General features: G+C 42.5%; 1 protein-coding gene across 2 annotated transcripts in view; it reads left to right on the top strand.

Moving 5' to 3' along the window:
* LOC126187994 (vezatin-like) overlaps window positions 1-12,397 on the top strand; it is a 109,655-nt gene that overhangs the window by 24,050 nt on the left and 73,208 nt on the right. For both annotated transcript variants that reach the window (XM_049929402.1, XM_049929401.1), the window contains exon 3: window positions 10,173-10,238. In XM_049929402.1, the coding sequence (XP_049785359.1) occupies window positions 10,173-10,238 (66 nt within the window). The remainder of the gene's footprint in view (window positions 1-10,172; window positions 10,239-12,397) is intronic.

Genomic DNA, 12,397 nt, shown 5'->3' with positions numbered 1-12,397 from the left:
GGGACAGAGCCGAGGAAGAAGTTGGTGTGTTTGTCAATAACACACACCGTTCCTCTGCTCTCTCCTTGCTTACAGACCTGCAAGCAGTAGTCATTGCAGTTCATGTGGGTCAGAAGATCACTACATGCTCCCTGTATTTACCACCACAGGATGCAGTTGACTCTGAGGCCTTCACAGACTTTATTGAACAACTACCCTGCCCATTTCTCCTATTGGGTGATTTCAATGCCCATAATGTATTATGGGGTTTGCACTATACTTGCCCTAAGGGTTGAGTCTTGGAGAACGTCATGATGTCACATGTGCTGTACATCCTCATTATGGGCAGTCCCACTAATTCCTCGGCTGCTACTGGATTGTCATCAGCTGTCGACCTCTCTTGTCTGCTCTCCCACACTTGGTGACTCCACTCATTGGGAAGCAGCTGATGACCTTCATTCCAGTGAACACTTCTCACTGTGATCCACCTACTGGATGGAGCACTACCTGAACAGACACCATCAAAATGAATGGACAGCAGGGCTAAATGGATATTGTTCAGCCAGCTGGATGTGTTTGAATACCATGACAGTGTTCGGTAATGAGTGGACCACATTTACACGAGTGATCTGTCATGCCATTGACTTATCAATCTTATAAAGTCCTCAAGTCATCTTAGGAGGCAACCTGTTCCTTGGTGGATTGGTGAGTGCTGCTCAGCAATGGGACAGGCATCCTGTTCTTTGGTGATTTAAGAACCACCCAACAGCAGACATCATCACAGCCTTTTGGGTCAGCAACTGTGGCAGACGTTCCTGGACTCCATCAACTGTTACACTTGTTCTACAAAAGTATGGGAGCCATCAGGAGGATTTCTGGTAAATACAGTCATTCGTTTACCTGTAGCAGCAGTGCTGAAACAGGGGTGTCTCCAAACTATGCCCAGAGACATTGCTCAGACGCGGCAGAGATTTTGCTCAGACTACTGACAGTGCCAGCCAGGATTTGGTGTTTCGCCGCTGCGGTGCAACTGCAGAGAGCGGTAAGTTGAACTTCAGATGCAGCAGTTCAAATCTTACAACTACCCTTTTTCCATGTTGGAGTTGGAAACGGCAATGTTTGATACTTGTGATACTGTGCCCGGTCACAACAAAACCTGGTACTGATGCTTCGACATTTTCCTACAGCATCCAAGGAAATTTTCCTCAAATGTTCTAATTTGATATGTCAGACAAGTCACTTTCCCCAACTCTTGGCGAGAGGCAGTTTTGATCCCTCTCCTCGAACCAGGAAAGGACTCAATGTGTCCCAGTAATTATTGGAGTTACCTTAACGAGCTGTATTGGAAAGGCCCTGGAATGAATGGTTAACTGTCATCTGGTCTGGTTGTTGGAGACCAGGCAGCTCTTTAGCCATTCTCAATGTGGGTTCCAGTGATTTCAGTCCACTGTTGACAACCTGACCTTTCTAGAGGTGGCTATTCAGCAGGCTTTGTTACATAAACATCACTGTCTCAATGTATTCTTTGACATCAGTAAGGCGTTCAACACTAGTTGGAGGCATAGTACTCTAGAGCAACTTCACGAATGGGGCTTTCGTGGCCACATCCCCATCTTCATACTGTCTATCCTGTCTAACCAGATTTTTAAGTCCCATGTTGGTGACATACTGTTGGATCGTTTTGAGCAGGAGAATGGTATTTTTCAGGGCAGTGTTTCAAGTGTTGTGCTCTTTGCCACAGCCCTAAACAGTATCACACGTACAGTAAGGAGAGCTGCACAACACTCCTTATTTATGGACGATTTTGCTGTTCCAATTCCTCCTCCAGTGTTGCAACAGCGACGTGTCAGTTGCAACTTAGGTTTGTCGTGGTTGCCACACCTAAAAGACCTGAAAGCCCTCTGAAGACACTGGATATCATGAAGTGACTTAGCCACAGACCTTGGAGAGCAGGCAGAGCATGTCTCCTCCAGTTTTATATGGCTTTTGTGCATTCGTCACTAGACTATGGCTGCACAGTGTATAGATTGGTGAGGCCTCCTTATGTCAAGATCATTGGCACTGTCCACTATGAGGGCATTAAGCTGGCCATGGGTTCTTGTACAACTAGCCCATGCCCTGCCCAGTCTCTGTGCTGAGGCTGGCGAACTACCACTTACAGTCTGATAGCAACTCCTCATGATGTGTCAAGCATGTAAGTTCCTTGCAGCTCTGAATTCATGTGCGTACTATATAGTTGCTCATCCGTGTGTGGAATGCTTTTTCTACACATTAGTTAAGGACATTTTAGCTGAGCAACACAGCTCTACAGCTGTGTTTACAGATGGAGCGAAACAGGGGGACTTCATTGATTGCTGTGTTGTTTTCACTGATTGTATCCTCAATGCCCGACTGCCTCAAGACATTACTGTCTTCGACACTGAATTATCACTGGAGCAGATGAGGTGTGATTAGAGTACTAAATTCCTTGTATATTCTAGTTCTCAGAGTGCCCTTCGTTCTCTAAAAAGCCTAAACCCAGCAGATAAAGTAGTCCAGAATATCCAGGATGCCCTCTTCTGACTACAAAGGCTAGGGAATGAGGTGTCTTCCGCTCTGTACCAGGGCACTAGGGTATTGCAGGGTGGATGTAGTACCCATGGAGGCAAGTAGTGATCTTCAGTTAGTGTGGTGTTTCATACCCCTGCATGCTATTCCCTTGCTGTCGAGGCACGGTCTTGCGTCGATGGAAGAATTAGTGGTTGGAAATGACAGACGATAAGTTCCATTTAGTAAAGCCAACAACACTGCTGTGGCATACCTTCTTCTGGTCACATTGATGGGACAAGGTCCTCCTTACTTATATTCGCGTAGGCCACAGCCGTATGATGCATGGCTTCTTGCTCCGGCGAGGAAACCTTGCAGTGTTTGGTGCTTGTGGTGTACAGATCACTGTGCACCACATATTATCAGACTGTGTTTTATTTTCAGGCCAGAAGGTAGCAGGAGATGTGCTGACAGACATGCCCTCTATTTTAAGTGACTGCACAGTAAATGTAGTTAGAGTTTTTAAAGTTTTGTTAATTGCCCAACAGTTTTACCAAGATCTTAGAGAGATGGTCTTAATGTGTTAACAGGATATCTGGCTCACCCATGTTTTTTTGTTAAGTGCATACTCAGTCATATTTGCCAGTGCTGTTGTTTTAGCTCCTCTGCTGTTTTGCTTGTGTTTCAATTGCTGGTATAACAACTTAAGCATTTTCTCCATTGTCTTAAGACGTGAGATAGAGTTATTGTGAGAGTGAATGTGAGTGATGTGGGATTGAGTGCACAAGTGTCATTATGTATGTTTTATCCTAACTGTGTGCAACAATTTTAACGATTTTATCTTTATTCAGTCCTTTTGAAACATCTCAGATTGCTGATAACCTTGCCATTGAGGACTCATCAAGTCAAAACACACACACACACACACACACACACACACACACACAATAGATACTAAGAGAAGACAAACATCAGTTTATGGCAGCTAGAAATGTTGGACTGAATACACAATGGGTACCAGCCATGAATGTAGACCCTCATATTTCAGGAGGCAATGGAAAATGTTGAAGAAGAGATCTGTCTGTCTTCAGAACCAGACTTAGCCAGCATTAGAATGTGCCAAGGCAAATGACTTGGTCAACTCTGACTTATGCTGTAGCCATCAAATGACAGCCAGGTATCTGACTAAACACAGGTACAACCAATTCCTCCACCAAGCATACTGCCCTGCAGAACAACATACATTTGTAGGACAGAGAAGAAAACACCAGTTTATTTTCACTGTGGGTGACCTAGACATGTTGTGCACTACTACAGAGAAACAAGATGAGTGTTGGACAACTATTGCCCTGCAAGACATTGACCATCACAACAGTCCTATAGACAAGTCAACTGCTGACGATTGTAGGAAATCTGTGGGACAAGGCACATAACTGTACCCAGGATGAAGTCATTTTCCAGCATGCTGTAGTTGTTTCCTGTTGCCGCACAGAAATGCTTACCACTTGCCTAGCCCTCAAATTCAAGAAAATTGAGTGAGGTGACCACCGATGGAGGTGAGGCCACCACAGATGAAAATCTTCTGTTGGCATCAGTTACCAAGATATCAGGAAATATCTTTGACGGCAAACCTGTTTGGGCATTAGATAACTCGGGGGCTTCATTTTCTGTAATGTAAAATACTTGTTGTCGGCAGCCAAAGAAGACTGTGTTCTGTGATATGAAACTGATTGCGCTAAAAGTCAAAATTGGAAATATGTCCAACTGACAGGATCCCAACCATATCAGACATCAATTAAATTCGGAGACATTCTGCTAGATTTGTTACCGCTAGATGTGATCAGTGCTCGAGTGTTACGAAGATGCTTCATGAACTCAGATGGGAATTCCTGGAGGGAAGAAAGTGTTATTTTTATGAAAGGCTATTGAGAAAATTTAGAGTACCAGTATTTGCAACTGACTGCAGAATGATTGTACTGCCACCAATGTACATTTAGTTTAAAGACCACAAAGACAAGATAAGAGGGGCCCCAATAGAGGTGCATAGACAGACATTGTTACCCCACCCCATTTGTAAGTGGAACAGAAAAGGAAATGGATAGTAATGGTCCAAAGTGCCCTCCACCATGCAACTTATGGTGGATTGTGGAGTATATGTGTAACTGTAGATAAGTTATCAAACTACTACTACTACTACTACTACTACTACTACTTCTTCTTCTTCTTCTTCTTCTTCTTCTGTCTTGAAGCACCACTACCCATCAATACCTATCCTATTCACAGTGAACACCATCTTAAACCACTCATAGCCCCATATCGTGCTTTGCTGACCTTTTTAATTTGCCGCATCCTCCAAAACCCCCTCCTAACACTCCACAAAATACAGAATCCAAAGAAACCCAAAACACCATTGTCAACCTTTCCATCAAAATTCTCAGTCCTACAAGAGAGTCAGTCCTGTTCAGGAGCAGCACATCGAATTCCACACCCAAGTTGAAAACTGTTGGACTTGTCAAAGACCTATACTCTTTCTCTTGATCCCTACAGAGGAAACATTTATTTGCTACAAATCCCACTAGCCAAAGCCAACCTGAGTGCAATATTGAACCTTCTGTATACCAGCTCATAGCACCCTCCCCCCCTCCATCCCCCAAGAATTCCTTACCTCCAGCTTGGTCTCACCATCCTCTTCTAGGTCCCTTCCCAGGAATGAAAACCTCTCAACAGAAGAAAGGATAGCCATTCACAACCTCAAAACAGGCCATGATTTAATAACGCTTCGTGGAGACAACTGCTTCACCAGTATTGTGACGAATTACAATGACTACAGATGGAAAGCTTCTGCCAACTAACTGGCTCATCTGAGTGCAAGCTATGCCATTGTGACCCCATCACACAAGTCCAGCATAACCTCCAGTCCTTGCTCAAATTCATAGACCCATCACAGAATATTTTCCCTGAGTCTATCCCCAACCTCTCTCCTATGACCTTTCTGCACGCCCCCTTCTACATGCTTCCCAAACTCAATAAACCTGGGTGCCTCATTGTAGCTTGTTCTCTGCTACCACTGAAAGAATCACTGGTCCTGTCAATCAACACTTCCAACCAAATGTTGGCAGTCCTGCCTCTCATTTCAAAGATACAAACAACTTCCTTCCCTGACTCTCATGATTCTCACTCTACTATCACCAGGATTCCTACTTGCCACTGTTGCTGCCACCTCCCTATACTCCAACATCCCTCACACTCACAGCTTCTCTTATGAAAGGAAGGTATTTAAATAAATCCATGACACGGCCATTGGCACCCACATGACACCGTCCTATGCCAACCTGTTCATGAGCCATTTAGAGGAAGGCTTCCTAGCCTCCCAAACGCCTTACCTCCTTCTGATTCACTGAGGATATATTTGATCTGGACCCAGGCCCAAGACAACCAATCCTCATACCTCCACAACTTCAGCACCTTCTCACCCATCTGCTTCACATGGTCCTCTGCAACCCATTGTGCCACTATCCTGCACTTTGACCTTCACTTGTTTGATGGCTACATCCATACCTCCGTCTGTATAAAACCCACCAGCTACCAACAGTACTCGCATTTTGATAGCTGTCACCCCTTCCACACCAAGAAATTGCTCCCATACAGTGTTGCCACCTGTGTATGGGGTATCTACAGTGACAGGAATGCCCTTGCCCAGTATACTGAAGGGCTTGCAGAAGCATTCAGAGACAGGCACTACCCTCCAAACCTGATACGCAAACAGATTGCCTGCACCGTATTCTTGCACATTCCTTGTCCTCCCACGAACCCCAAGAATCAGTTGCAAAGGAGTGCCCCCTCATCAACAAATACCAGCCTGGACTGGAGCAGCTGAGCCATGTTCTTCACTAGGACTTTAACTATCGTCGTGCCTAGAAATGATGGACATGCTACCATTGATCCTTCCCAACCGTCCTAAAGTGGTACTCCATCACCCATCCAACCTACACAACATCCTGGCCTCTCCTTATGCCACACACACTCCCAGTCCTTTGCCCCAAGAGTCATATCCCTATGGAAGACCAAGGTGAAAGATATACCTGATTCACCCACACAGCACATCCTACTCCTGTCCTTTCAAAGGCTTATTCTATCTCATCAGAGGCAGGGCTACATGTGAAAGCAGAATTCTAATATACCAGCTCTGTTGTGTTTTGTGCACAGGACATTATCACCAACCAGCTGTTTACCAGAGTGAACATTCATCACAATACTGTGGCCAAGAAGAGTGTTTCCACCCATTGGTGCACCACACTGCTGAACATAAGATGCTCCTGTTCGGGGGCTGGTTCATAACCCATGCCATCTGGATCAGTCCCTCCAGCACTAGCTTTTCTTAACTATGTAGTTTGTAACTATCCTTGCAATACATCCTCTGCTTTCGTCATTCCCCTGCCTCCAGTCTCCACTAACCACTGTCTCCTCTCCCCACGAACAGTTTCTCTTTTCTTTGTCCCATCGCCCCCTCCCAGTCCATGCCACTACATCATCTGCATCATGCCACACACAAACTCAGCAGCTCCGATACTTTTGTGTCGTGTGTGTAACCCATGCAGCTGTTATCGCTTTCTCCCACATTCCTATTTTGCACAACTGATGCCTCCCACTGAACTGTTAGCTATCTATCCCCAACCCCTCTTCCTACTTCCTGTTTCTTTCTGCCTCTACCACCCCCAGTTGATACAACCTTTCATCTCTGTCCACGTGCCGAATTGCAATCCCAGTATTGTGTGTCCAGCTGGCACAGTGTGTGTGTGTGTGTGTGTGTGTGTGTGTGTGTGTGTGTGTGTCATCGGAGGGGGGAAGGGGGGGGGGGAATTCTTCTGTTACTCAGTGAATGATGTCCTTTGCTGCTGAGATTTGCATTCTGCCTGAACTTTCCTTACTATGTACAAAAGTACTATTCTACCTGATATAAAATATGTGGCTAGTCATTCACATATGTGAGGAATAAGAATGGATCCAAAGTTAATCTGTGTGACTCTCCATTGATGATTCATCCCTTGGTTACTAAAATATTCCTTATTTTAGTATTATCTTTTGCATTTCTGTTGTTAAGTATGATTCCGACCATTTTCCTGTAAAACTAAATCTTTTGTATAGAAGAACTTCATCCCCTGCTTAACCAAATGCATGAAGTGGATGACAAAAAATACCTCGTTGGTGATTTTTTTCATTGTTCTGAATCCGTGGAATTGAATTTTGTCAAGCGATATGACAAGATATGCTAGTACACACACTGTAAATTAGAGGTCATTGATATGATTTGAAGATGTCTTTGGAATGGCATTAATTTGTGTAATTTCTTCAGTACTATCAGAGGGACCCTCATCATAGTCTTTAGTTCGAAATGGTTTTACACACCTAATTCCTAGAGTTTGATGCACATTTTTAACTTGTTGATGTTCATCTGCACATATTTGCTACAATGATACATGTTTTACAGTCGTTTCTGAAAGTATTTGTATGGAGTGTAGCCATGTATGGAAGTGAAACATGGACAATAAATAGTTTGGACAGGAAGAGAATAGAAGCTTTCGAAATGTAGTGCTACAGAAGAATGCTGAAGATTAGATGGGTAGATCACATAACTAATGAGGAGGTATTGAATAGAATTGGGGTGAAGAGGAGTTTGTGGCACAACTTGACAAGAAGAAAGGACCGGTTGGTAGGACATGTTCTGAGGCATCAAGGGATCACAAATTTAGCATTGGAGGGCAGTGTGGAGGGTAAAAATAGTAGAGGGAGACCAAGAGATGAATACACTAAGCAGATTCAGAAGGATGTAGGCTGCAGTACATACTGGGAGATGAAGCAGTTTGCACAGGATAGAGTAGCATGGAGAGCTGCATCAAACCAGTCTCAGGACTGAAGACCACAACAACAACAACAACAACAACAACAACAACAACAACCACCACCACCTTAATTTGCAGGTTCTTGTAACCAGAATATCCAACTGATTTGCTTGTGGTGTGATAGAAATGAGCCACAATTCTGATCCATGAAGTGTCTACACTGTCTCCGATACCCTCTGGGCTGCACCTTGTATCTGTTTCTGATGCATAATTAGAGAACCCCCCAGCAAAAATCACAGTGAATTTCTGAATACAAGGCACAGCTAGAGGGATCACCAATTTAGTATTGGAGGGCAGTGTGGAGGGTGAAAATCGTAGAGGGAGACCAAAAGATGAATACACTAAGCAGATTCAGAAGGATGTAGGCTGCAGTAGGTACTGGGAGATGAAGAAACTTGGACAGGACAGGGTAGCATGGAGAGCTGCATTAGACCAGTCTCAGGACTGAAGACCACAACAACAACAACATGATACATGTCACACCTTTGACAGCTATGCGCAACGCTGGCAGACGTACCTCATGTGCTTCATTGTTGCGCCGCTCGCTCTGTGCCAGGTGCGGAATGCTTCTGGTGCGCTTGCCATGCGCAATGCTTCCAACATGCTTGCTTGCATTTTTATTATAGTGTGTATACAAATAAAGATGTTTACAACAGTGACACACTTCTACATTCTCTCAAAACAAGAATTAACAGTTTTTTATTTCTGTCATCCTTGTGGGTTGCTGTGCGTCTTCATTTGAAGATGATGAGTGTTGAATAGAAGTACCCAGCTGCGGACTTTGTCTCTATGTTGTAGGCTTTGCACTAGCAATTGTAGACGGAGCTGGATGAGAATCAACAACATCTGTAGACTGTAAACTATTCATAAGAGAATCTTCTTCATCTGAATCACTGTCTATTGATGACTGTAGCAATTCTTCAGAGTCACTCTACATCAACATCTGTATTATCTCTTTGGAGGTTAGGAGCTTTTTACGTGCCATCAAAATATGTAAATTCACTATGCAAACATAAGCAAATGATAGACAACTGATATCTGAACCAAGAATAGTCTCTCGCAGAAAGGCGTGAAATTACAGTTAGACAGAAATCACAGTAGCGTCATCTGTTGTGCTTAAAGCAAATCACTCATACAAGTGCTATGAGAGTCCGCCAAAAGTGCTGACCTCAACATCAAATGTAATCGGGTTCTGCATATTGAAACGCAATTTGTTGCAGTTACAGCAAACGATAAGGTGTGGTGAGAGTCCGCCAGTAGCACTGCAAACAAACAGCCGCTGTATTCAAGTGCAACTAAACAATAGGAGAGCGAATGTCTCAGAACTTCAACAGCAGTTGGCACCACCTGGGGCACGGGAGCACTGAACTGCTGTGGCAGTCAGCTGCAGCCAGGGCACAGTGCGGTTGGACCGCTGTAGCAGTCAGCCGCGGTCAAAGGGTTAACGAAACACTGTTTGACATTTAAAAATGCCTGTTTAGACTTGATAAGACACATGTTATAAAATGAAATCCAGCCCTTCTCCATTTCGTGATTTACTTTTTTATTTATCAAAGTTGTCTATATTAAATTTTCTTCCCTCCTTTTAATTCTCAGTTTTTTTTTTTTTAAGATATTACAAGAAAAGAATGTTTGGCTCGAAAATACTTAAATTTTTTGCCAAATGTGCTTGTTGTGGCCTCATGAATAGCTATTATACGTTCCTGTTAATAAACAATGTACTTATGCTTGTTCCTTGAGTCTCTTAGAGATTTTTTTGTATTTCAGTCCCTGTGGCATAAAATTGACGTAAGGAAGTATATTACTTCAAACTGGTGGGGAATAAACAGATTGGTAAGCTTTTCTGCACTTTCATTGGCAACTAACATTACTCTGTATGCAGTAATATTTCTTGTAACTGTAATTAATCGTGAAGAAGTAGAAAACATATGGTAGATGCAGTTTCATTGCTTTAGCATAAAGTCTGTGAAGTGCAATTTGAATGTGAACATTTTAGGTTAAGCATAACTGTCAATGTTCTGTGAGTATTAATTGAAATTCAGAAAAATCTCCAACCAATCATTACTTATAATTTGCAAAATGTAAAGTCAAAACATATGTGTATCCAGTGGTGAATTTATTTTTTTAAAAAAGTCACATGCTTCCTCCACAAATTGTTGCCTTTAGTGACTGATGATGATTATCTCAACACAAACGGAGTAAGACTACTTGCATTGCTAAGGAAGTGTCGTGACATGTAAGTGCATGACTGTTTTTGAGCTTTAACTACATTTTTATGCTGTGACCATTGTCACGAAAATCTAACTATTCAGTGGCAGTAGACATGTAGCATACCACAGATGAGCCTGCACTCTGCACAAAAACTACTCAGCCCCTGCACAGCCTAAAGGAAAATCACATGCAGAAATATTTTCTGCAGTAGGAGGTTACAGCATCAGTCTGGTTTGTTTTGTGTCAGACATGAGACATATACTGCACCAGCAGCAGGTGTACCTCAATATGTAAAAATGTAGGAATGTAAGTACAACTACTTCAAACAATTCTCAGCATCCCCACTAGCTAGTAATACTGTGTTAATGATTTTGAAATTACATTTCTAATCAACTGAACAGATGGAATTTGTTTTTCTGTACAAATTTCTACTCAATTTGTTACATATTATCTTCATTGGCAGTGTGTTGATCTTATACAACATGTGTGCTTCATTTTTGTTGAAGCTGTTACTTGTGCTTGAGGCAGTATAAGACATTGTCCACACAGCACACAATCTTTATACACATACTTTTCCACCAACAATTTCATTTATTCAGTTGCACTCAGAGAGACCTCAAATTCATTCATATAACCTGTGACACATATGTCCTACTTAGACTTAAGTTTTCAGAGGTTTCGCTAAAGAATGTCAGGTAACTGTTGAGACAATTACTTTGAAAAAGCTGTTAGTATGTAGTTAAAAGATTACTGGTTAACTTGTAGAAACTGTGTACATTTTTCTAATATCTGGGCATGGGGGAATAGTACAGAAAAGTATGAAATATGCCAGTATATGAAATCAGTAAGTTGCAGGGAAGGTGAATGAAAGCCATACATTTGTTGAGAGGCTCTTAGGTTAGATAAAAACACAGTATGCTAGTGCAGATATCCAGTGAATTTGGTAACGTGTTGCTAAGCCCATAAGAAGTCAGTATAATTCAGAAGAAAGTGTAGCAAAGATACTAGGAGAACTTAATGGGAATCTTTTGAAGAAAGGTAGTGTCGTTCTCGTGAAACACAGTTAAGTAAATTTAGAGAACTAATATTTGGTGAGGCCTGGTGCTACTATTGCATATAACGTGTAGGGACCATAAAAATAAGATGAGAGATTAGGAGCTGAATTCTTTTTTCCCCCCTCTCCGTATGCAAAGACTGAAAGTCACTAATATTGTAGTATTAGTACAAGATGCTATTAGCTGTGCACTGTATATTGGCTTGTGGGGAATATGTATATAGAAATAAATGTAAATTTTTCAGCCCATCTTTGTCCAATGCAAGTCTGTATACCATCTCTAGAGCTGGTCAGTAGATCAGGTGGACTGGTGAGTAATTCGGAATTTCCAAGTAATGTGCTCCCACAGGTGATCTCTGTTACTGCTGTAGGAAGCAATGAGCAACTCGGAAGCTGGCTATTCAGAGAAAACACAGAAGAGTGTGAAAAAAACAATGGAGGTGCTTATTTGACAATAGAGGATGTGCATTCATATTGTTTGGTGCAGTGTGGTGTGGTGCACAGTGCCACATAGATAATGATTTTCTCTAAGAATGCTATTAAATTTCTAGTGCAGAAATAAATTGTTTCATTGTGTAGAATGGTGTCACCAGATAGCTCTGTGGGTTAGTGACAACTGCAAATCTGAAGTCTGGGTATTGATCCACAGTTCTTCCTAGCATCTGTTCTGTTGATTATCGCAACCTTCATGTTCAGCAATGATTTCAAGTTGCTGACTGCTTGACTT

This window comes from Schistocerca cancellata, chromosome 5 (assembly GCF_023864275.1).
Source record: "Schistocerca cancellata isolate TAMUIC-IGC-003103 chromosome 5, iqSchCanc2.1, whole genome shotgun sequence".
Classification (NCBI taxonomy): domain Eukaryota; kingdom Metazoa; phylum Arthropoda; class Insecta; order Orthoptera; family Acrididae; genus Schistocerca; species Schistocerca cancellata.
The sequence above is the reverse complement of the archived record's forward strand: the minus strand, read 5'-3'. Positions and strand labels throughout refer to the sequence as shown.